Source organism: Microcebus murinus, chromosome 11, assembly GCF_040939455.1.
Source record: "Microcebus murinus isolate Inina chromosome 11, M.murinus_Inina_mat1.0, whole genome shotgun sequence".
Taxonomy (NCBI): domain Eukaryota; kingdom Metazoa; phylum Chordata; class Mammalia; order Primates; family Cheirogaleidae; genus Microcebus; species Microcebus murinus.
Genome location: NC_134114.1, coordinates 76463530 through 76490353, shown reverse-complemented (window position 1 = coordinate 76490353; position 26824 = coordinate 76463530). Strand labels below are relative to the sequence as shown.

At 34.8% G+C, this 26824-nt stretch overlaps 1 protein-coding gene across 17 annotated transcripts in view; it reads right to left on the bottom strand.

Moving 5' to 3' along the window:
- PAM (peptidylglycine alpha-amidating monooxygenase) overlaps positions 1-26824 on the bottom strand; it is a 269177-nt gene that overhangs the window by 15761 nt on the left and 226592 nt on the right. For all 17 annotated transcript variants that reach the window (XM_076008209.1, XM_076008207.1, XM_076008212.1 and 14 more), the window contains 6 exons: positions 25566-25695; positions 10187-10303; positions 8099-8171; positions 6168-6378; positions 5243-5443; positions 2869-2984 (listed from right to left, as the gene is read on the bottom strand). In XM_076008209.1, the coding sequence (XP_075864324.1) occupies positions 2869-2984; positions 5243-5443; positions 6168-6378; positions 8099-8171; positions 10187-10303; positions 25566-25695 (848 nt within the window). The remainder of the gene's footprint in view (positions 1-2868; positions 2985-5242; positions 5444-6167; positions 6379-8098; positions 8172-10186; positions 10304-25565; positions 25696-26824) is intronic.

Genomic DNA, 26824 nt, shown 5'->3' with positions numbered 1-26824 from the left:
GACTTTAAGATCAAGCTATAGGATTTCAGAGCTAAACAGATTTAAAGATCTTCTGATCTAGGTTTTGCAAACTCTTCTCTTGAGATACTGCTAGCAAAATAAAATTGACAAGAGAAAAGAATGATAACATCCTCCTGGGGCATCTATCTGGCGATGAAGCCCAGGGTAACCTGCCCTCAAAATCTTGTATTTTATTTAAAAAATTCATTAGGAAATTTGTGTTCCACTCCATATTATAACTATGTGTGCTTTAACATAGTAAGTTTAAATCTATGTAATATTAAGTAAAACAGTCCTTCTAAGAAGCTGCACCATGTTTATGTTGTGGCTTAATACAGCTTTTGGCATAGCAAGGTATGCCTCAGGGACTAAAAGGTTAAGCACATTTTAAAGTCACAAAAACCTGGGTTTGAGATCCAGGTGTTCTACTGTTTGTAGCTTTGAATAAGCAAATTAACAGCAAAGTGAAACTTTCAGCACAAATATTATCAAAGATTGTAATTTTAATCTTCATTATGAAGGCTGAAGAAACAATATGAATCTGGGCTTACTGTTTTTTTTTTTGGTTTTTGGGTTTTTTTGTATCTGTTTAACTCCGAAATCCTAAAACTTTTCTGATATAAAAGATTCCCTTCCTTTTCCACACTAGCTGCCTTGTAGGAGAAAGAAGACAAAAAATGCCAGTCTGAAGGATGTGTGAAAGAAGATGATGAAGGACCACAAGTCTTTCCTTTGATTATGGGGGAAGGTTTAGGGGGAGGTGATATGTATATTTTGCCCTCACAGCTTTTTGACAGCATTTGATAGAAGCATCTTCTTTATTGTCCTACTGTCTCCGTTTCCCCTCACAGATACAAATATGGAGGTCATACATTCAGATGGAAACATCTCTAAAGAATGGAACAGTAGAAGAAGGAGCACTGAAATACAAGAGGAAGCAAGCAGTGGATATGCACAAACAGACGCACAGACACATTATGTGAAAGTTTACTTTTGACTTGAAAGATGAATCTCTTCTCTCACGGGAGTCAATACAACATATTCTTTCTTTCACTCAATCTTAATCTTTGTGATGATCATCTAATTAAATGAAAACTCTTAGAGATCCATAAACTGATTTCAGTTTACTGAGCCAAGACAGAATACAATTCTATGTTTTGGCGTAATATCAAGTCTTGTTTACTGAAAGGAAAAACAAACTTTATCTTGGAGTGAGATTCTCTTTTCGAGTTTGCTGTACTGAGCCACATATTATGACTCATTCGGCAATGAATGTCTGATATAGATGCTAATACTTAGGCACAATGCTCTCTGAGATTTTAATTTAGGGCTTTTCACATTTTTTTGAGGTTAAGGCTCATTTAGCATCTAAGCCTCTTGCTTAGCACTTAGTTTTGATTTCTAGATGCATTTTGAATTAAAAGTTAATATCCTGCTTGACACACAGTACCTTATCATTAAAAGAATGAGTAAGGCAAACACTCTACTAATACAAAGTGAAGACCTGCAAGAAAGTTAAATATCTAACTTTCTTCATTAACAGATACGAGGAAGTGAGCTCAATGATGACTGGAGAATCAAAAAAGATCTGAAAGACTCTGGAAGTCAAATGTATATTATCAAAATAATGAATTTCTTTCTAAAGAGCTATTATGATGTGAGGTTTGATGGCTTATTGCTTTTTAGGTGAAATATTTCTGTGAAAAATCTTATTTGTTGTATATAAACCAAAATCCAAAGAAAGGAATTTATACTGGAATGTTTAGTTTGGAGTAACTTTGATTTGATTCAGATCTGGTAACTAGTGTTAAAAGCTCCATTGAAGGACAGGCTGTGTACTATTCTGTTCACCATTATATCCTCAGTATCTAGCACAATGCCTGATGCAGAGCAGATGTTTAATACATATCTCTGGAATGAAATTGGATAAAACACCAGACTAGCTGTCAGTATTCTAACAGTCTAATTTCTAAAATATCGAGGAATATTTTTTTTCAATTTAGCAAACCTGGTGTCTTAATAAATAATATAAGAATTACAAATATCGAGATATAACTTGGTCCAGTGACTTATGATAGTTGCATTCTGATCCACATAAAGCCAATAAATCTTTACATGTTTTCAAAAATTACCCTTATTTGCAGGATTTTAGCAGGCTGAACTTTCTAAAACTGATGCGCCCCAAGCACATTCGTGCAGTGTATGTGAACATTCTGATCAGTTTGGCAATCACAGTGCAGAGAAAATACATCAAGAAGACAGAAGGGCTCTGGGCACATTGAACATGGGTACACTGAACATAGTCACTGTGTTTATAAAATAATGTTAGCATAAACAGTGGCAAAACATCTGTGAAGCCAAAACCAGACTTTAGTCTCTTCCTAAACCAAATCTTTAAAACTTGAACAAATTCCAGAACGTGCTATTTTTAAGTTTGTTGCTCAGTACAGTCATAGCAATAAAAAAAAGCAAACAAGATTTCTGATGGGTGTAAGAGAACTATAAAAGTACATTTCATATTTTGTGGTGTCTTCTCTACTTGGATGAAACCAGGAAGAGACTTATTATTTTTTGGTATTTTTAACTATAGTGAGTTTAAAGACCTCCCATCATACATGAGGTCTACTAAGAACCTTTGAACTGCACATAGTGCTAATTTGCATCTGAAGAAATGGATCTAGGAACAGAAAAGAACATTTATTCTAAATAAAACATCATAATAGAATGCTCCCATCAACCTAGCTAAGAAAGTTAGCATATCTCCTAAAAGTTTTTTTCTTAAATTATTCAAGTACAGATTGAATGCCAAGACTCATACTTTAGTTTTACTCTCATGAAAAATAAAACCTAGGCAATGTATATCAATACCTTGCGCACTGGCTTGAAGATGTCTATAATCTCCCCATTGGAAAAGTTCATCACAAATCCTTGTACAGGTTCTTGGTCCCCAAAGTAAGGCTTCCCATTCACCGCAAAGAGCAAGCCTGCAACAACATATCCAGGTTACCTTTTTTCAAAAATATGGATAAGACTTGACTTCAAATATAGGCATGCAAACAAAAAATAAATGTAAGGTCAACCTGTTCCCTACAATTGGCAACAAAAGTAGAAAACAAAGTACATAGCACATGTCTACCCCTGAGTAACCAAATCAGAGGCCAACAGATTAGAGGACTAACCTTGTAACAAGAATATCAGAAATTGAATGTCTGTTCCACTTAGAAAGCCAGTAGAAATGAGGAATACATAGATATTGACATATAGATATCACAAGCATCCTAAATAGGTATTGGGAAAAGTCAGGTTATTTAGGCCAGTAATTTGGTGTATCAGATCTTTTAAAAATATATATTTCTCAAAGCTACCAGGAGAACCAGAAAGAAATATACAACGAAAGTAAGTGAAGTTACAATATAAATAGAACAGTCTGATTTTAAATAACTGGAGTTTAAAAATGTGAGATGTATATTTCAGATTATCAAAGTCATTTTTCACTAATGAAAAAACATTTTCATCTGTAAAGGACCAGAGAGTAAAAGAAAAGAAAAAAAAATAATTAAAGAAAAAAAGAAAAAGAAAAAACAGTAAACCATCTTTTAAATTTTAATTCTATGAATACTCTTGGTAGTGAAATTATATTTCTTAGTATAGTGCTCTTTATCTAAAACAATGGAAATGATGATGTTTTGGTTAAATAAATAATTCAAATGACTGAGTATTATGTTTTCAAAGAATTAGAACATAATAAACTATACACAACACTAAACTACTGCTGAAGATATTTTCATTATTCTTCAAGGATCACATTTTTTTTAGAATATTATACTATGAGAAAAAGATCAATACCATAAACACCAATTACATTGTGAAATATTATAGAAAGAATTGTTTTTTGTTTATATCTGTTTTTAACCAGATTTCTTCTCATCTTCTCTCCTGATATTTTTTCTTCTTATATTTGATTTATTTTTGTTTACAATGAACTTGATCACCTTCTATATTAAATGAAGGATCTTGACAAATTTTTCTTTAAATATGTGGTAAAATTAACCTGAAACTTTCCCTTTCATTGATATTATAAGAATCTCATTCCTTATTCCTATTCCATGAGGAAGCCAAACTTGCTCCCTATTCAGTCACCTGAGTCCTTTTATTTTATATTCTAAGTAAATTGGGGGCTGCTTGGGAAATCAGTAGCCGTACACAACTTTGATAGCATTAGAAGCATAAATATTATAGTGATGACTCTAAATAGTCAATGCTGCTTTAATACAGCTGTAGATATTTTTAATAAACTATATTATATCCTTTAATTGTGAATTTTCCAAAACTACTCCTGTTATTGATCTCTAGTTTCATTCCATTATGGTCAGGATGATGACTATAATAAATAATAATGTACTATATTTCAAAATTGTTAAGAGTAGATTTTAATAAAAAATAAGTATATGTGATGATGGATTTGCTAATTAGTCTGATTTAGTCATTCCACAGTGTAAACATACATTAAAACATCATACTACACCCCACAGATATATACAATTATTATTTGTCAATTAAAAACAAAATTTAAAAAAAATTGTAAAACTTGTATATAAATTTTAGAAGTTAAATATATTTTCAGTATTCATTATTTAAAGAAATATGCTATCTTATTTTGTAATATGAATTATGTGAATTTTATTTTATAAATCTGGATTATTTTTCAGATTTTCTTCAAGTCAAGAAAATCTATTTTGAAAATAAGAAAAAAAAATCAAGATTTTCTTGGTTATTTCTCCTGGTATTTAAACGTAAGCTTCACTTCTTTTTACATAATTTTTAAAATTGCCCACTCGTTTTTTTAAAAAGCAAAACAGAAGTATTTGGAATACTGATTTTATCATACATACCATCTGTTGATGATGTGTGAAGACATAATATTAATCATTTAATAACAAGAACAGATGATCATAATTAAGCAAAAATGACAATCTATGTTGTCATTTTTTAACCCACTACCAACAACTGTTAAATCCTTTGAGTTCTTCATTATGTCTGTATAAGGAATAGTGGCACTTGAATTGAAAATGATATATAATGCACTAACAGTTTTAAGATACTTTAAGATCTGATATATAATGCATCTTCAACTCCTTAATAAGAAAGTTTATGGAAAGAGCAAATGAAAGATAAGACAAAAAAATTTTTAAGGATAGAGTATAGTAAGACAAAAGACACCAAAACAATTATGATGACATACCTGGTATGTATGAAATTGCAAATACATTTCTTCCAAATGATGAATGCTTAATCTCTCTCACAAATTCTTTGGTGTCAGTTTTAAAACACTGGATGCGACCATTTTCCCTGTCTGCCACACATAATTGGCCCAAATGAGGCACGAGGGCCAAGCTGTGAGGAACACTGAACTGGCCTGGTTTAGGATTGCTCCCTGAAGACTCTACAGAACAAAGAAAAGCCTCAGGTATACAAATTATAAAATCACCCAAAATTTGACTATACAGTTTTGTAATTTTCAAAATTCATGATAACAAACCATTAAATATCTGGAACCAGGGGAAAATAAGCAAAGCAGTTTATAAGTTTATTCTATACTATTTCTTAGCCACAAACACATTATAGATTTTCTCCCTATTTGGAGAAAGTTTTTTGGTGGAAACCTTTTTCCCTTATAAGTTGTGTGTGTGTGTGTGTGTGTGTGTGTGTGTGTGTGTATGTATGTGTGTGACTAACCCAAGTAGATGCATACAGTGGCCCTGCTTTTTTCACTGTAGGGGACAAATACATCCTAAAATACGTGAGGGGTGGCCAATCTCTCATTCCTAGTGATATTGGCTAAGAATTAAAATTAGAGATCAAGAGTTTTGGCTGGATGTCGTGGTTCACACCTGTAATCCCAGCACTTTGGGAGGCTGTGCGGGGAGGATCACTTGAGGTCAGGAATTTGAGACCAGCCTGAGCAAGAGTGAGACCCCTGTCTCTACAAAAAAATAGAAAAATTAGCCGGGTGTGTTGGCACACCCCTATAGTTTCTGTTAATCAGGAGGATGATGCAGGAGGATCCCTTGAGCCCAGGAGTTTGAGGTTGCAGTGAGCTATGATTGCCCAGGTGAGGCAGTGAGACTCTGTCTCAAAAAAATAACAAAAAAACTATTACTGAGTACCTTCTCCCCACTGTGTGATGAACTTTCCATGTGGTGAAAACTGTACAATCCGACTGTTGCAGTAGCCATCTGACACAAAGATGGCTCCAGAGCTTGGATCCACAGCCACATCAGTGGGTTGACAGAAGTGATTCTGGTCACTGCCTGGTTGCATGCTTCTTCCCAGGGTCAACGCAGGGCCTTCTTTACTGTTTGGATCCAGTTTGAACACCTTTTAGAAAAAAGGAACAGAAGAAGCCTTACCTACTCTCCATAGTTATTATTGACATACACTCAAATGACTAAGACAATTTTCACGAGCAACTGAAGTGGAAGTTCCCAGAGACTTACTTAAAATAAGATACTTTTTAGAACTGGATGGAACCCTAGAAATCATCTGGTCTGATTCCTTCATTTGGCGATTGAAGCCTATGGAGATTAAGCCATTTGCTCAAGGTCACCCAGTTAATTAGTAGTGAATGGAGATTAGTACATGGGCATCCTGTTCCACCACCCCCATGCTTCCTTTTTTTCTTTCCTTAGCTAATATTACAATGATCCCCAGATAATACATGAGCAATAAAGTTTACTGAGATGGTTTTTAAAGACTGTTGAGAGAACAACTTACTAAGTCATAAATATGTCCTAGTACTGAGGTTTTTTTGTTTTTGTTTTTGTTTTTGTTTTTGAGACAGAGTCTCACTTTGTTGCCCAGGCAAGAGTGAGTGCCGTGGCATCAGCCTAGCTCACAGCAACCTCAAACTCCTGGGCTCAAGCAATCCTCCTGCCTCAGCCTCAAGAGCAGCTGGGACTACAGGCATGCGCCACCATGCCTGGCTAATTTTTTCTATATATATTAGTTGGCCAATTAATTTCTTTCTATTTATAGTAGAGACGGGGTCTTGCTCTTGCTCAGGCTGGTTTTGAACTCCTGACCTTGAGCAATCCGCCCGCCTAGGCCTCCCAGAGTGCTAGGATTATAGGCGTGAGCCACCGCACCCGGCCAGTACTGAGTTTTTTCCTTTTATGAAATACCCTATTCATGAAAAGGGTATTAAACTTGATAAGCTTATATTTTGGGGAAAATCTTGTGAATACTCTGTGATTAAAATATAACTCTTTTTAAAAGAACAAAAATTTGATTTTTTATGTATAAATATTTATTTAGTAGAGACCTCGAATTTATAGAACATTAAGGTAGCTTAGTAAAGAAAACATAAAATACAAGTGATAAAATAGAAAAAAGGCCTAGGGACAGAGGTAATAAAAACAAACACAGAACTCTAAAAGAGAGGTTGGGAGGGCCCATGTAGTTATTATTATAGTTAAGCTTCACATCTGGCCCTAAATAAACTTCCTGCCAGCCTGAGGGAGAAGAGTGACTTGATAGTTTACATGTTAGCTTGTCCTAGCCCTAGTTCTAAAAAGAAATTTTCTGATGTGGATTGTTATGGACTGAATGTTTGCGTCTGCTTCGCCAAATTCACATGTTGAAACCCTAACCCCTAAATGTGATGGTATTAGGAAGTGGGGCCTTTAGGACTTGTGATTCTTACGAATGGGATTAATAACTAAGAAGAGACACAAAAGCTTGCTCTCACTTTCTCTTTCCACCATGTCAGGATACAAGGAGAAGTTGGGAGTCTACAACCCAGAAGAAGGCCCTCACCAAAAGTTGACTATATTGGCACCCTGATCTTGAACTTTCTATTTCTAACAGACTCCAGAACTGTTAGAAATAAACTTCTGTTGTTTCTAAGCCACCTAGTCTATGGCACTTTGTTATAGCAATCAGAACAGACTAAAATTTGGCTGCTCTATTTTCTTTTTATAACATTACAGTAGGGTCACAGAAAAACAACAACAACAACAAAAACCCCATACAACTCCAGAGTATTTTGAAAGGATAACTCTGTTAGTTTCTATCTGAATATTGCCAAATGCAAGATTACCTGATGGAGAGCCACATCTGTGACCCAATAATTTCCATCTTTATCTACACTCAAACCATGTGGCAAGTAAAACCTGCAAAATAAAAATGATTGTGTAAATTATATATTTATTCCCAAAGCACACATGAGAGGAATTTTTTTTCTAATTAGTCTGTAAACACAATACTAATTGATAAATGTATACTTGTATTATTATAAACAAGATAAAAATTGTTAATAAAAATAAAAATACCTATTATAATAGAGACCTCGCTACAAATCTTAAGCAGTATTTTAAGCCTACATATAAGTTACAAATATTTTATTATTTGTGTATATGTGTGTATATTAGAGTGAACAATACAAATAACATTTTAATTTAAAATGTTCAATTTAAAAACAAGTTCTAAGATCATAAATATTAAAATCTTAGAAATATATGTAAAACAAATGGTCTAGAGAAATAGAAACGATTTATATAGTTTGAATAGTTAAATATATTACAAGGAAATGTAATATTGTGTTAATGTAAACTATTAAATATATGACTCAAAGCTTTAAAGAGTAACTACTAAAGACAATAACCCAAAGAAAACAATTTTCAACAAATATGGGCTGTGAACACCTAGCAAAGTGAAGTGGTGAGCTGGACAATAATTAGAAAAGGTTAATCTATTCAGCAAATTAATCTGGATGATTTGGATAAGGAAGTTGGACAGAGCTAAATACACGGACAATATATTCAAGTGGTTTTGGTCCAACAATATCTAAAAATACCCAATGTCTATCTGTCACCTTCTAGCCTTAGGATGGTGTTGTCACCACAGATTTCAAGAGCCAAGACTGTAACACTCTGATCTTGCCTAATGAACTGAACTAGATCCCTGTTTTGGCAATTGAATGTGAGGGTTATGATTTGCTTTCAAACAAACACCCCACTGATGGCCAAGTTGATTTAGCAGCAGTTGCTCTGCCTTCCCCCTTTGTTCCTTTCTGGAATGAGGATGCTTCTGATGAATGCATATGGCACCAATGAGACAGGTTCAAACAGAGTGGTGGAACTGGTAGAATTTGGCCCATGATGCGTCATCTGAAAATGCTGTAAAAAAAAAATTCTAAGCCTCATTGTTACCATCTCCACAAGCAGCTGCATTCAAAACGGTGGCTCCCTGACTGTCATTGGAAGCTGGCTTTCCCTCTGCCTAAGCAGATGGAGTAGGGTACAGTTCCTGAAGCTGCCAGGTCGCAATGGTTGAAGAGATCTATAAGCAGGTGCCCCTTTCTTTCATTAACCATGAATATCAGCCAACCTTTTTTTGGCTGCCAAATTCCATCTAGAAATAAGACCAAATGAGCAGCTTTCAAAGCCAAATTACACATGCATGCTAAGAAATGCTAAAAATGACATTTGTTTAGTCTTCAATTTAAGATGGGAACAGAAGCCTTTTTTCTAAATGGTGATTACTTGATGAGTTTGGTTATGCTGAAGAATTTTTTTTTTTTTTAATCATCAGATCTGCCTGACCAGCAACTCACTTCATTAACTATGTATATCAATGGCTCTTCCAAATTTGATTACATATTGGAATCACCTAGGAAACTTTGAGTGTATTAGACCCACCCCAAACTAAATCTGAACCTAATTTTTAAAATCGTAAGTTGACAAATTATAATTATATATATTTATGGAGTACAATGTGATGTTATGATATTTGCATACAAAGTAGAGTGATTAAATGAAGGTAATTAGCATATCCATGACCTCAAATACTTACTTTTTATGGTGAGAACATTTGAAATTTACTCTTTTAGCAATTTTGAAATGGGCAAGGACCTGAATAGACATTTCTCAAAAGAAGACATACAAATGGCCAACAGCTATATGAATCTTAGATATATAAATCCAATTTTTTGAAGCTTCCCAGGTGATTCTAATATTTAGTCAAGGTTTAGAACCATCTATTTAGAAAATGAAAGATGGGATGGCCCAATCAATCTCCTGGTTTCTTAAGTGCAGCTACACAGGCACTCTTTCAAGAGCTCAGGATATGCTTTACATCCAATGTATGTAGTACAAGCCTTAATAACAACACAAGTCATTTGACTCACAGATTTTTCCCACTGGACTGGATTACTGCAGCAGTATTTGGATCTATGACAAGGATAGTGTCTTCTTCAATTGGTCCAAGCCCTCTTTGTTGGTAAACAAACTTGCTGTCAAAAGAGCTAAACAAAATGTATTAGAATGGAAAATAAACCAATCAAAAACTCCAATGAACGTAAGCAATGCATTCAAGATTCTAAATACAGAATCAAAAGAAGAGCTCGGATATATTTTTCACTCTTTGTCCTCCATGCTTCAGTCATTTCGATTACAATATAGACCATTAGCCTGTAGAAGCGTGTTCCTAAGAGTGGTCAGTGGAGTAGCAGCATCGGCATTGCTGGGAAATGCAGTGTTCGACCCATTGGACCTGCACTTTCACAAGACCCATTGGTGGTTCCTACACACAGTAGGGTTTAAGAAACACAGACCAAGAACTCTCAACGTAACTAAAATTTTAAAAAAACTCTTTAAAATATTATCAGCAATTAAATATATATTTTCTTTCAAATTATAAAAGAAAGTATAACTTGTTTTAACCTTCTCAGTAATGATAATAATAGCTGGAAGAGTAATGATCAAAAAATATGTTGTTACTGTAATTGTCATATATATAACACATGAACATATATTATGGAGATATATAACAGAATGTTCAAAATAGTTCAAAAATACAAAACAGAATTTATTCTCAAAACAACAATGTGCATAGAGACATCAAACTTTATATAATAGCTTTTCTATAAGTACAAAATGGACAACTATGGAATAATTTAAAAACTTAAACAAATATGACAATTTCTGCTTTTTAACTCAGTACATTCTAGGTCATTAGAAAATATTATGGATATATATGTTCTTTCTCTATAGTTTAAATTTATATCTCTATCTAAATTGTTAGTAATATTTTCCCTTAAATTGACAATTATCACAGACATTGTTCTTATTTGTACATTTCCTATTTGGGAAATTATATGTTAATGTGGATAAACAACAAAGATAAACTCTTCTAATGTAAACTTATGTCATACATATATGTAAATGTATGAAGCACCAAGAAACCAACTTATATTTCCAAAATGGATTGGATCAGCACATAGTTGAGTCATGTGTGTGTATATATATAAAACATACATATGTATACATATGAAGTCAATGGATGATCTATTAATATTTCTGTAAAGCAGAATTTCCTTTTGTAGCATCAGGTAAGGCTGCAAAAATTATTAATACTTTTGTAGTTTAATTGTATAAGCAAAAGAAGAATCTGAATAGCATTAAATATTTATTGAGATATACTTGCAATTTGGGGAGGTAATAGATTGCTCAAATCTGTCATGCATTCATTGATTAGTTGCTTGACATTTTTATGAAACTTATGTAGACTCCCGATAGGGGAACAAAAATTTTTAAATTATATTCTTTTGCCATTAAAAATATATCACACAATTATCTGAGCTTCTTGACTGCTACAGTCTTTTGGGTATATTTTTACTGAAAGATAACAGTAAGTCCCTGAAGTAGTTCTTATTAATGATGTACTCAACTGAACACAAAATATTGATTCAGATCTGTCAATCTAAAACTTAAATAATACTTTTTATATATGCTGTTATGTGCAGTTAAAACCACACAGTGGTATCTAGGAAAAAACTACACAAATTTATGAAATGGGGAAGCAGCAGACAAAACAGATTTTATGAGATTCATGGAATCATTATTAAACTGAAACATGAAATTTTATTAGATAGACACCAATGTAAAACTATTCATGGTATTGTTAAATCATGGGAGACTGATAAAGGGCAAACATGAAGTCACTCTCTCTTAATACTATGAAACACCAAGAGCTTACCCTACATCTGAAAGTCTATTTTCAATGTGAACTTCTTTACTAAAAATATCATAACTATTCTTCTAGAAAACAAAGGTACTGGGTTCAACCATCAATGATATTTTAATTTTTTTCCAATTTGCCTATAATATCGAATAACTTAAGTTTAGCACACCCAAAATGCAGTAGACTGTAAGTTTCACATTCATGTATAATAAGATAAAGTCTCTTCATTCATTATCTCTTTTGGGGTTTAAGTCTTAACATTTCTCATTCAGAAACATTTCAGTGCTTTGTAAAGGCACAATGGCAATCTCAATAATGCGAAAATTATGCTTACCCTGACTATTAGGAGTTATGACCTAGCTTCCTCTTTTTTGGAAGAAATTTTAACTGAAATACTTGTAGATTCACAGGCAGTTGTAAGAAATAATAAAAATTCTGTGTACATTTTCTCTAATTTTTCCATTTTGTAAAACTATACATCATATCACCAAGATATTGACTTTGATAAAATCTACTGATGAAATTTAGATTTCCCTTTCCCTTTTTTATTTCCTAAAATTTTCATTTTTTTCTTACAGTTTATTTGCTTGGGCATGGAATATATTACTACATTACTTTTCCATCCCACTCCCATCAATAGAATATGACAAGTTAGCAAGTTCTTATAATTCTTACCAAGTGCTATCTACTTTACATGTAGTGCTCTGACCACTGACAGCCAATAATAGTGGCAATCAAATTGCCTATACTATATCCTCATAAAACTGGAGCATATCAGCCCTCAGTACACGTAATTCCACATTTTTCTGCGGAATGACAAATCATTCAGGAAGCCTAATAGATTTGCTTGCTCATGGTTTTTCCAAGAATGGATTACAGTAACTCTGAAGATAACTGCTCCTTTGATCTGTGTTGTCATTAACATAAATATTCACCGTCAGTCCTAAATTTCTGGTCATACTATTTTAGGAAATAAAATAATTTATTCATGGAGAGAAAGTAGAAAGGAGATCCCCCCCCCCAGTAGCAGACAGTGAACTTCTGTGACTTAAAGCATTTCTTATAGCTCCAGCTTATTTCTCCAGACACTCAAATATTTCAAAATGTAAACTATAGCTTAAAGTTATTCACTGGCAGCCACATAAACTTAGAGTCACAGACCTGAAATGTTGGGATTGGCTTCCAATAAAACAAGTTGTGTTAAGGAAGAAACATGAATAACACAGACAGTCCTTGCATCAGTCAGAGCAAATGAAAATGTTGTAGCTGATGAGTAGGTAAGTGAAAGCCATTTTTTATCATTGGTATTGTTCTGTAGCACCTCTACATGTAGGAAAAAATGTATGGAGTAAATGATGTTTTACTGTCACAAACACAATTTGTATATATTTATCTTCAAAATCTAGAAATTTCACATTTCCAGTGGTGGTAGTAAGTAATAAAATTAACTAATTTGAGAATCATCCACTTTTATTTCCTTACCCACTCTTTGGTGTTGTAGTAGAAAACTGTGAAATAGCAAATGAAGGAACTTGAAAAAAAGTAACAAAACTGAATAAGGCAGAGTAAATAAATCAGATTTTTATAACCAAAAGTTGTATCCATAAAAAATATCAGATCTCTCAATTTATCAAGACATTTTTCCCAGTATTCTATTACATTGTAACAGCTAATAATTTGGGGTTTTTAGGTTTCATTTGCTACAACAAATTGCCCTCATGTCATCTGTGTGTATAAAGGGTATTTTATGTTTTGCTTAAGACTAGCCACTTTGCCATAGCTTTATAATTATCATTCATATTATTACTATACTTCCACTGTATCCATTAAGGATCTCAGTGATTAGGCAATTCTTAAATTTACTGAAATAAATTACTAGATAGGGAATCTGTTCATTTAACTACCACTACTCAAAACAAAAGGAAAAAATAACACAAAGCAAGCAAAACATAACAAAACAAAATTAAAAATTAAAACACTCTACTTACATTAACATCATTTAAACATATTAATTTACTTCAGTACTGTAAACCAAAAAAATAAGAAAAACCTAGAATTTTTAGGAATAATATAGCTTTAAAGGAATTAACCACAAAACAATAGGCCTAACCACTTAAAATCTTTGTGATATCCTTTAACAGATGTCTATATGTTTAAACTGGCAGCATCAAGGGACATTCAATTACTCCACTGATTGGCTGACTGGCCCTAATGCTTTCACTTGGGATGATTGGAGCTTCAGGGAACTAACAGCTGGCCCCTGGTAGTTATACAAGACAAATTATAAAAGAAATTGATGTCTTTTCTTAAATGAGAAAATCACTCACACACACACACACACACACACACACACACACACACACACACACACACACATTAAACCTGCCAAATAAAGTAGTTTATAAACTCTTGTAATTCAAAGAAAGGTAACCCTTGAATAGTTCCCAAATGGATGTCAGATTATAGAGCTGGATACACCGTTGCTATAGCAAACTGCTTATTTAGTGTTCTAAACCATCTACCATGCATTATTTGCTGCAGAGAGGTCTTTATTTCAACCACATTTAACTTTTTACAGGATATAATAATACCCTGCACATTTCACACAGTGCCTGGAGCACTGATGATTTTTCTTTGCTTCCTTGAAAAAGCACTCAACTGAAAAGACTGAACCGTGGCCTATGGGCCGGAATTCATCAGGTCTTTATTTTAGCAGTTTGAATTCCCCATTAATGATTTTGCACATTAGCAGCTAATCAAACAGTTTAGATAAGGCTGGGAAGAAATGCTTTGCTATATTCACACACAAGAAAGAGCTTACCTTATGGAGAAAATAAACTCCTGTGCCATCAATCAAAATTAAGGAAATGCAAAATAAATAATAGCAACTGAAAAAAGACGTGACATCTAATGTTGTAATTATACAAATTAAGCTAGAGAAAGAATCATAGGTTTTCAAGTGAGAAAATAAGTGGAAATGTACCGTCAATGTCAGAAAAGCTAAGACATACAAAGGCCAGAGGCTCAAAATGGAATATAATTTGATATTATGTTAAAACACTTAATTATGAATATTATAAGCATTATAAAAAATTCCTATGAGAAGGAAAAGAGGGGGGAAGACCAAAAAATCCTCACTATGACTATTTAGTATCCTGATTGGCCCAGAATTAAAGACACCCCAAATAGGGATGAAAAGAACAAAGAACTAAGTATCACCGCAGCCAGGCTCTCTGCTTTCTGTTCAGTTACTAAGGCCACTGGGGGCAAGTCACTTAACACATTGCATCTTGTTAGTCAATAGTACAAGGGAATTATTAAAGCCCTCATTTTTTAGACAAGGGAACTGAGAGTCAGGGAGTTCCAACGTCTTGAAGAAGGTTGCAAAGCTAGGAAATGGTAACCAAGATTCAAATCCAGTTCTCCTGTCTTCAAAAAAGTGTGCTAGGATTGGACTCACCAAACTGGATAATCTCCCCATCACTTACCAAATTCAACGTGTATGAGAAGAGATGGAAGAACTGTCACATAACCGCAAAGAATTAGAGAAAGTACCATAAAAATAGAAGAAAATGGCTCGAGTAAAGTGCAAAATGGCAACATAAGACAGAAGGGTGGGACACCAAAGCATTCTTTTTGTAGAACTCCTGACAGTTTTCTCTCAGATATGAAGGTGCTAACTTTGAGTTCTGTTCTTCAGGCCTAATTAAATCTTAAAGTATGAAAGAAATTGTAGATGTAGAAGCAGAACTCCATGCAGGTATCTTAAATAAAGTTCTGGAAAACTAATGAGGTAAATCTTTAACAAATTTTTCTGCAAGTTAGGAAGCAGATAGATTTTTGAAACAATAATTTTAGCAATATTCCATAAAGCATTGATGAAGAGCAGGTTTGTGACCTATTTCAGGGGCAGAGGGGAAAAGATTCCGAGAATATTATGAGTCCTCCACAAACAAAATTTGCAAAACCAACCTTTCAACTATTCAAATTTCATAAATACTTATGAATATATAAAAGGCATGTTTAGCAAACAGATACATTACAAGGCTGGGAGGGACAGCTCATTCTCTGGTTAATTAAGATTAAAATAATATCTGTAAATTGAAGCAATGCTAAATTTAATGAAGTGTAACATAATTGGAATAAATTCCTGAAGTCGATATTTTAAAAGTATCGCATAAGTCTAAATTTCCAGGAAAAATATCAGCACAATTTTATGACATATATTTGAAGATTTTAGTAGACTACATATTCAACATAAGGCTACATGGTGATGTAACTGGTAAAAAAGTGAATATAATTCTTTGACATAAATAGATATCTAAAATATACATCAAGGGCAGTAATTACATCATCGATCAGATCATGTACCAGATATTGTGGCCCCTTGTAGACTAAACAATTTAAAGGGATGAGAAACAAAAGTACCTTCAGATGAAAGTAATCATGTCAGCTTGAAGACTGGCTGAAGGCCTGGGGGATATTCATTTTGCAAAACATAAGACTTTCTTCAAATATGCAAATAGTTGGCATGGATAAATGGTAGTAAATTCATTCTGCATTATTCTGTCATGAGGGTGAAGTTCTAGGACTCAGATTTGTGTTTAAAATAATGAAGAACTTTATAACATCTAGATGGATCCCCCAACTGGATAGCATGTTTCATATCTAGGCATTTTCTTGGCATTGAAAAAGTTCAAGCACTGGATGAATGTTGAAGGTGTAGAAGAAATATGCGTGTTAGGCAAGGAGGCTGGAGATAAGCTCCCTGGTGCACACTTGCTGTTTGTGGTGCCCAATGGTTATGCTCCATTCTTTAGTTTACCCAACATTTTGATTCTCACTCTCAACCCATTTGCTGTGGATGATGGTGATTGTACTTGTACTCCCACATTCCAGGGGTAGAACAGAAGACTTAGGCTAAAACAGACCGGCTTTCATTCCTCTGCCCACAATGACTGGTTCAAGGATGGAGGAGACACAATCTAGGTCAGACTAAGGAATGCTACAGACTCAATTTAATGAGTTTCTGTTGACCTATCAGGGAGTAGACTATCTTTTCTCTGAAATTAGTGTAATAGTCTGATTTTGAAGCTGCAATGGGGGTGGAGGAGCAACAGCATCAGTCAGGCCTGGAAATGAAGCCATCCTGGATAAAATGAGCTATGAAATGGATACTGGTGATATCACTTGGGCTACCATATCTCTTGAAGTTTTCACTTCTATAAGCTAATAAATTTGCTCTTTTCCTAATAAGCCAGTTTGTGTTGAGTTTTCTCTCTTATTGGTAACGGAAAGAATCTGAAGTGATACAAATTCCAAGATCTCTTCCAACTCCAGATGAAGAAATGATAAATGATATAAGGGATACAACTTTTAAAATCTAAAAGTTAGGGACAAGACCCATAGTTTAGTTAAGTGGGTATGTGATGTGAGTTCTGGACAGTATACCCCAACCACAGCTGAGAGACATGAAAGAGAAGCTAAGAAGCAACACTTTGACAGTGATGGTGATTTTAAGACTGAGACTCCTGCTAGAAGGCATTTAAACTTTAAAGATCTCTAGCTGCCATGCTGCCCCAACACCAGAGCAGACAAAAGGCTCTTTAAAGTTTTGTTAAACCCTGCTGGCAACAGGAATTTACTATCTCAGCTAGAAGAAGCCTCTTAAAGTAGCAATATTGAAGTGAGGGAGGAAAATGGAAAACAAATTGAAAAAGGAAGTGACTATTATCTTTCAGGAGTTTAATGGTTTATTATTACTATTATTTTGGTTGACATCCTTATTTAGCATAGTTAAGTAAAAGAGTAAGGGCTGATCAGGGCTATTAGGTAAAATAAAGGGGAATAGTACGTATAGAGACAACTGGTGCAATGATATCAAAGGAGCTTTGGGTACTGAGTACTAATTAAGGATTACATTTAACTCCAAGTACTGTCTGATTGTTAAAGAACGATCACCTCTTAAGAACTATAGGATATAGAGTGCTTAGATTTGATTTAAACCAAGCCCAGGTCTTAGGGAACCTACAATTTTGTGAACCTGAGAAATATCAGGATGGCAAAGATTCCAAGGAAAATGAATACAGAATTTAACACTACTCTATTCAAACAGCAGTAACAACAAGAATGCAATTGCCACCTAATGTTTAATTTTTATTGTTCCTCACCAGTACCTCATAAATTCTTCAGGAAGTAGCTGCATTTTTCTTTTTTATTTTATTTATTTTTTTAAATTTCAGAATATTACAGGGGTACAAATGTTTTGGTTAAATGGATTGCTTTTGTACTGCTTGAGTCAAAGTTGCAAGTGTACACAACATGCAGATAGTGTACATTGTCTCATAGGTATGATTTCACCCATTCCCTCTGCCCTCCTCCCACCTGCATGATTTCCATGAGTTTTACTTCCATCTGTGTGCATGAGTGATGATCAGTTAGTTCCCATCTAATAGTAAGTACATGTAGTGTTTGTTTTTCCATTCTTGTGATACTTCACTTAGGTGAATGGTTGCCAGTTCCATCCAGATTGTTGCAAAAGGTATTAATTCATTTTTTATTGCTGAATAATATTCCATGGTATACACATAATACATTTTATTAGTTGACTCATAAACTAATGGGCACTTGGATTGATCCCACATCTTTGTGATTACGAATTGTGCTGTAATAAACATCCTAATGCAAGTGTTTTTTTCATAAAATGACTTTTTTTCCTGTGGATAAATACCTAGTAGTGAGATTGCTGGATCAAATGGTAGGTCTACTTTTATTTCTTTGAGGAATCTCCATGCTATTTTCCATAGAGGTTGCACTAGTTTGCAGACCCACCAACAGTATACAAGTGTTCCTTTTTCTCCACATCCATCCCAGCATCGGTTGTTTGGGAATTTTTTGGTAAGAGCCATCATTCTCACTGGAGTTAGGTGATATCTTATTGTAGTTTTGATTAGTAGTTCTCTGATAATTAGTGAAGTTGAGTACTTTTGCATACGTCTATTGGCCATTTGTCTATCTTCCTTTGAAAAGCTTCTGTTCCTGTCTTTTGCCTAATTTTTAATGGGGCAGTTTGATTTTTTTCTTGCTGATTTGCTTGAGATTTTGTAGATTCTAGTTATTAACCCTTTATCAGATTTGTAGCATGTGAATATTTTCTCCCATTCTGTAGGTTGTCTAATTGCTCTGCTGATTGTTTCCTTGGCTATGCAGAAGCTTTTTAATGTAATCAAATTCCATTTATTTATTTTTGTTGTTGCTGTGATTATCACTGGAGTCTTCATAAATTCTTTGCCTAGGCTGATATCTAGAAGAGTTTTTCCAACATTTTCTTCTAGAATTCTTATGGTTTCATGTCTTAGATTTAAGTCTACTATCAGTCTTGAATTAATTTTTGCCAGTGGTGAGAGATATGGATCCTGTTTCAGTATTCTACATGTGGCTATACAATTTTCCCAGCACCATTTCTTGAATAGGGATTCTTTCCCCCAATGTATACTGTTGTCTACTTTGTCAAAGATCAGATGGAAGTATGTGCATGGTTTTATATTTGGGTTTTCTTTTCTGTTATATTTGTCTATGTCTCTATTCTTCTGCCAGTACCATGCTATTTTGGTTACTATAGCCTTGTAGTATAGCTTGAAGTCTGGCAAAGTGATGACTCCAGATTTGTTCATTTTGCTTAAGGTTGCTTTGGTTATTTGGGCTCTTTTCTGGTTCCAAATGAAGTGTAGAATTATTTTTCCTAGATCTGCAAAAAATGATGTTGGTATTTTGATGAGGATTGCATTGAATCCATAAATCACTTCGGGTAGTATAGACATTTTAATAATGTTGATTCTGCCAATCTATGAGCATAATATGTTTTTGAATTTGTTTACTTTCTCTGCAATTTCCTTCCTCAGTGTTTCATAGTTCTCCCTGTAGAGGTCTTTTACCTCCTTGCTTAATATGTTCCTAGGTATTTTATTTTCTTTGTGGCTATTATAAAAAGTATTGAGTTTTGATTTGTTTCTCAGTTTCACTGTTGTTGGCATATATGAATGCTACTGATTTGTATACATTGATTTTGTAACCTGAGACTTTACTGAATTTATTTATCAATTCCAGGAGTTTCTTGGTAGAATCTTTGGAGTTTTCTACATTTATAATCATATCATCAACAAAGAGTGATAGTTTGACCTCTTCTACCCCCATTTGGAGTCCCTGGATTTCCTTATCTTGTCTGATTGCTCTGGCTAGGACTTCCAGTACTATGTTGAATAGAAGTGGTGATACAGGGCAACCTTGCCTGGTTCCAGTTCTAAGAGGGAATGTTTTCAATATTTCTGCATTCAGTATGATGTTGGTTGTGGGTCGTCATATGTGGCTTTTATCATTTTGAGGTAAGTCCGGTTTATGTCTATTTTGTTAAGCATTCTTATCACAAAAGGGTGCTGAATTTTGTTGAATGCTTTTCTGCATCTATTGAAATGATTATATGGATTATATGATCTTTGTTTTTGCTTCTGTTTATGTGGTGAATCACATTTATGGATTTATGTATGTTGAACCATCCTTGCATCCCTGGGATGAAGCCCACTTGTCTGTTATGGATTATTTTTCTGATGTGCTGTTGAATTCAGTTTGCTAGAATTTGATTGAGAATTTTTGCATCTACAAGAGATATTGGTCTGTAATTTTCTTTTTTTTTTTTTGATTTTTTTTTTATTTTGGCATATTATGGGGGTACAGATTGTAAGGTTTCAATAAATGCCCTTCCCCCTCTCCCCCCACAAGTCTGAGTCTCCAGCATGACCATCTTTATTTGTTGTGTCTTTTCCTGGCTTTGGTATCAAGGTGATACTGGTTTTGTAGAATGAGTTGGGGAGGGTTCTTTCCTTGTCAATGAGAAGGAATCAGGAAAAGAACTCTGGAAGTATGAAGCATCAGAGTGAATGGTCATCCCCAAAAGGGAATACTAGCTCACTAGTAATGGATATCAACCCAAATCAGAATATTGAAATGACAGATAAAGAATTCCAAATATAGATTATAAGTAAGCTCAGTGAAATACGAGAGAAAATGAAAAACCAATACAAAGAAACCACAAAACATTTCAGGAAATGAATGATAAATTTACTAAAGAAATAGAATTATTAAAAAAAAAGATCAAATAGAACTCCTGGAAATGAAAAATTTATTCAAGGAAATACAAAACACAGGGGAAAGTCTTAAAAATAGAGTAGACCAGCCAGAAGAAATAATCTCAGAGCTTCAAGACAATACCTTCAAATTAAATAAGTCAATCAAAGATAAAGAACAGAGGCTGGGCACAGTGGCTCACACCTCTAATCCTAGCACTCTGGGAGGCCAAGGCGGGAGGATCACTCAAGGTTAGGAGTTTGAGACCAGCCTGAGCAAGAGCAAGACCCTGTCTCTACTAAAATAGAAAGAAATTAGCTGGACAAATAAAAATCTATATAAAAAATTAGCCAATATGGTGGTGCATGCCTGTAATCCCAGCTATTCAGTAGGCTGAGGCAGAAAGATTGCTTGAGCCCAGGAGTTTGAGGTTGCAGTGAACTAGGCTGTCTATAAGAATTATAGACATCCCGAGGGTGAAGAAGAAAACACACAAGGATTGGAAAACCTATTTGACGAATAATTGAAAAAAACTTCTTTGGTCTTGCTAGAAATTTATATATCTAAGTACAAGAAGCTCAACAAACACCTGGGAGAGTTATTGCAAAGAGGCAATCACCACAACACACAGTCATCAGACTTGCCAAAGTTAACATGAAGGAGAAATTCCTGCCAGTCATAAGGTGAAAACATCAATTAACTTATAGAGGAAAACTCATCTGCCTAACTACAGACTTTTCAACTGAGACCTTACAAGCCAGTAGGACTGGGGCCCCATTTTTAGTCTACTTAAATAGAATAATGGCCAGCTTAGAATTTTGTATCCTGTAAAACAAAGTTTCTTATATGATGGAGAAATAAAGACTTTCTCAGACGAGCAAACACTGAGGGAATTTGTCAAGACCAGACTTACCCTGTAGGCAGAAGATCTGCATTAAAATACTTGGATCAGCACAGAAGAAACCCACCAGTGTAAAATCATCCAAAAACTAAAGCTCAGAGCCCATATAAAATAATGGCTCAGGAGGTAAAACAAAGCAATAAGGTTCTATGCAACAGGATGAACAGAAGTGCACCCCACTTATCAATTCTTTCAATAAATGTGAATGGCTTGAATTCCCTACTCAAGAGATGCAGGCTGGCTGAATGGATAAAAAAACAGAAGCCAAGTATCTGTTGTCTCCAGGAAACACATCTAACTCACAAGAACTCATTCAAACTCAAGGTGAAGGGATGGAAAACAATATTCTATGCAGATGGAAACCAAAAGAAAGCAGGTGTAGTCATTTTCATACCTTTTTCTTTGCACAATACTTGGATTTTCAATGAAGGAAAAGAAAAACTATGTACTTTGTCCAATTTATATAATATAACTCATATATGTGGGAAGGATGGTCATGTACAACCATTCAAAGAAATCAGAATCTAATTTGTTCTTTGAACAAATCTGTATCCATTTTTCTACAAAGAAAAAGAGTAATCCACCTCTAATTCTCTTCACCAATAATAAAGCAAAGAGTGGTTGGAAGCAGAGATCTGAGTGCCAGAAAAGAATTTCCTTATAATCATGGATTGCAAAGGTTGCTAGGGGTCAATAGGTAGCACCAGGAAGGGAGAAGGAAAGAGAGATGACAAATATTCTTATATCTGAAAGATAAAGATGAAGGAGAAAGAAAAAACAGATATTTAATGAATAAAATCAGCAGTCTGCTCCGGAGAAGTCTTGCATTTTCAACAGCACCCTTTGTTGACGACATTTATCAGGGCAAACACACCAGGGAACACATCAGGCAAATACACATTGCTCTGGCAGCAAAACTAGAATCTACTTCCACAGGATACCTGGTTATCTAGATGAAAGCTACGTGCCAGGAAAAAAGCAGTTCTTCAGCTAGCACTGTCATATATAAGCAGTAGAAAATGCTCTTATATGGTTATTGCTTCACAGTCCTATGTCATCTCCTACTCAAAGCTGGCCTTTCCTGATCCTTTTTTCTATTAAACTATTCCAGCCTCTGTTGTTTACTTGGAATGAATATCATATTAAAGTGGAAAATTGGACTTTATCCAGTTTAGCTTTAGCCAGCTGAAACAGTATCAACAGGAGAAAATGATGCTGTAATTTTCTCGTCTGGTAAAATGTGGCTAGAAATCCATGCAGAAAATGTAGCAATATTCATTAAAATGAAGAATATACTACAATGAATAGTAATGGTTTGCTTTTAAAGAACTTGTTAAAATGCCATTAGATGTTCAATAATGACTATAAGACGATGTAACAGAGACATATGAATGAGAATGTTGAGTTCCATTGTTTGTTCTAAACTCCAAAGTGATCTTTTTCAGATTCCATTTTCAAGTGTGACAACTGGAAAGGACAATTAAACAGTAACAAAGCTGTTACCAATCTATTTTGAAACGTTGATTGACTTCCATCTCCAACTTCACAAAGAAAACTACATATATGTACATGTGACAGAGCAGGTTTAACATAAGTTTACTCAACATCTCTGAAAATGGAGGAAAATGATTGAATGATACATGTAGACCCTCGATTTTCCAAATGAGACCCTACAGTTGTACATGTGAAAGAAGGTCCATCAGACTTAACTGATCAGGGATTTTAAAATTTGACTTTAGGCCGGGCGCTGTGGCTCACGCCTGTAATCCTAGCTCTTGGGAGGCCGAGGCGGGCGGATTGCTCAAGGTCAGGAGTTCAAAACCAGCCTGAGCAAGAGCGAGACCCTGTCTCTACTATAAATAGAAAGAAATTAATTGGCCAACTGATATATATATATATAAAAAATTAGCCGGGCATGGTGGCGCATGCCTGTAGTCCCAGCTACTCGGGAGGCTGAGGCAGGAGGATCGCTTGAGCCCAGGAGTTTGAGGTTGCTGTGAGCTAGGCTGACGCCACGGCACTCACTCTAGACTGGACAACAAAGTGAGACTCTGTCTCAAAAAAAAAAAAAAATTTGACTTTATATGTAAATTTGTAATAAAATAAATAAATAATGGATATTCATTATTCAAGAGAACTAAAATCACCTGCCAAAATTTGGAGTAAAATACAATCATGTGAATGTGCTTACAATTCAATTAAAGTGGGTAAGTGGGCCAAGTCCAGAGTTACTGTGTTTCCCCGAAAATAAGACCTACCCATGAAATAAGCCCTAGCAGGATTTCTAAGCATTTGCACAACATAAGCTCTACCCCAAAAATAAGACCTAGTGTTGGGTGTGGCTACGCAGTGTGTCTGCACAACCCGTGCATTTCGTCGTGGAGCGGTAAAGAAGATGAGCAGTCCTGCTCATCTGCCCCATCGTGACAGCTACTATCCCAGAGGTGACAGGAAAGGTGCGGGCAGCCCCACCAACAAGGTCGGCTCCCCCTGCCAGGTCCCGGCCGTCCTGTGCATGCTGCAAGCTGAGGCTTTGAGGGGAAAATAACACATCCCCTGAAAATAAGCCCTAGGGTGTCTTGAGGAAAAATAAATATAAGACCCTGTCTTATTTTTGGGGAAAGACGGTAGATTGAAAGCAACTGAAGCCTGGCTTTGCCACTTGCAAATTGTGAGACTTTGGGCACAACACCTTACTTCTCTTGGTTTCTTCATCTGTAAAATGTGAATGATGATGGTAATAACAGTGCCTGTTATTACTGTGAGGTAATTAATGTAAACATTTGGAATAGTGATAGGCCAACAGGAAACACTTGATAAATGTTAGACAATTTTACTAAAAAGCCCTCTAAGAAGGTAGTAGAAGATAGAATGAAAGATTGGAAAGGGAAACACAGAGGATAAAGTAGTGGTATTAGGCAGTTCTAATTTGAGTAATAAAATTGATCTATGTTAAAATGGAATGCCAAGTTAATATTTCTACACATGTGGTAGCCAAACTGCTCCAACTCCAATGTCCAGAAGGCTGTCATCACTTGCCATGGAGTGGTCCAATGAAAAGGGAGAGTCCAATGGCCTTAAAACATTTCTATACCCAAGACATGAAAATAACAAAGTGCTTTATTATAGTCAACCAGTAACCTTTCTCAGTTAATCACTTTTCACTTTCTTTGAAGTCTTTAAATTTTCTGCATTAACTGAACTACCTTTAGTGTTATTTCCCTTAGGAAGTGAAGGTAGCTTCAAGGATGAAGGAGCAGAATGGAAAGTAGGCAGAATCACAGGTTGTTATTGCCTTCTTTCCATAAACTAGTTGGTGAAACTACTTTATTTTGAAATGCACAAGACTTCCTCGCTGGTAATTTATTAAGTCATACATTAAAAGGACAAATATGTATTGCTCATGAAAATCAAGTTTAAAAGAACCTTTACAGTTCTTTCATAATTATCTTTAGCTTAATGAAAACCGATGTACACTATTTTTATTTTCATTTACTCCTTAAAAGAAAAAAATATTACTCACTTTCCATCCCAGACGTGGTCACCTCTGTGGAAAATCACCAGGTTATTTTTAAGGTCCAGAGCCACCCCGGAAACCTGGCCTGGTAACAAGTACACTCCAGGCCAATCCAGTGCCTCTTCTACATGGAACTCTAAAAGATAAATCGATACATTTAGTGTAAAAATGAAAGCCAGCCTCTTGAAGATTTACAATAGTTACAAGAAGCTCATGCGGGTAACATCAGTGATGCAAATAAATAAAACAAAAGAATCAAGCCATGCTCTATGTAAAATATACCACATGCACATGCCACATAGCTTCCTAGGCTGTGAAATAGAATAAGTGACTGTGAACTTGTACCGTGACTATCTCGTTTTTTGTTTTGCTGTTGATAAGATGCTTGTAAAACCAGCTAACCCTTAAGTCATGAAAGAGCAAACTTTAGATAGCCTTCTTTTTGAGAAGATTCTTACTTTAAAATATTTGGAAAATATGACAACATGGATAGCATCATTTTAATACAAAGCTTTTAAATGTTGTAAATAAACAGCAAGAATGGGCAATAAGCCTGTCATTTTGTGTATTTCCCTCCCTCCCCCCTTCCTTATCTATAGATCTATCTACCTCTTACATAAATTCTGGATGTTAAATATACAATAGTTCCCATAATAAACCATTTTTTAATTATCTCTTGTACAAGGAACTATGTAAGATACGAATCTCATTTCTCCTAACTTCAGTGTTTCTATAAGAATGGGACACTCTTTTACTATTTATCTTTGTTTCCTAAAATGAGAGAAGGAAAAATGACAGAAACTCTGTGACTGAATGGTTTCCAAATTATTCTCATTTCCGATCAGAACACATTTATCCTTAGAGAATAAGGGGGTTCATTTGTGTTAATACCTTTTATAAATATGCTCATGAATAAAGAGGTATAATGTATGTATTTATACTAATTGAGGATATGAAGTTAAGATGGTAACTGTGAAAGCTATTGTAACAGTGTCAGTATTTCTTTCCCTCTCAAATGCTTCAACAGAAATGCTGAGAAGCAGAAAAGCAGCAATTTGAGTCTCATTTCTTCTGCCCACCCTCTGGAGGATGTGACAACATTCACTGAAATCCTCAAAGATAGGCATTAAAGACTGGGAACAAAGGGAAGCTCATGGCCAAGAGGATGCTGGTGTGAGAATAAGCACTTTTAAAATAATTCTGTCAACCATACAATGGGAAAAAGTACCTTTTCACTCAAAATATTTTTGTCCTTGAACATTTAA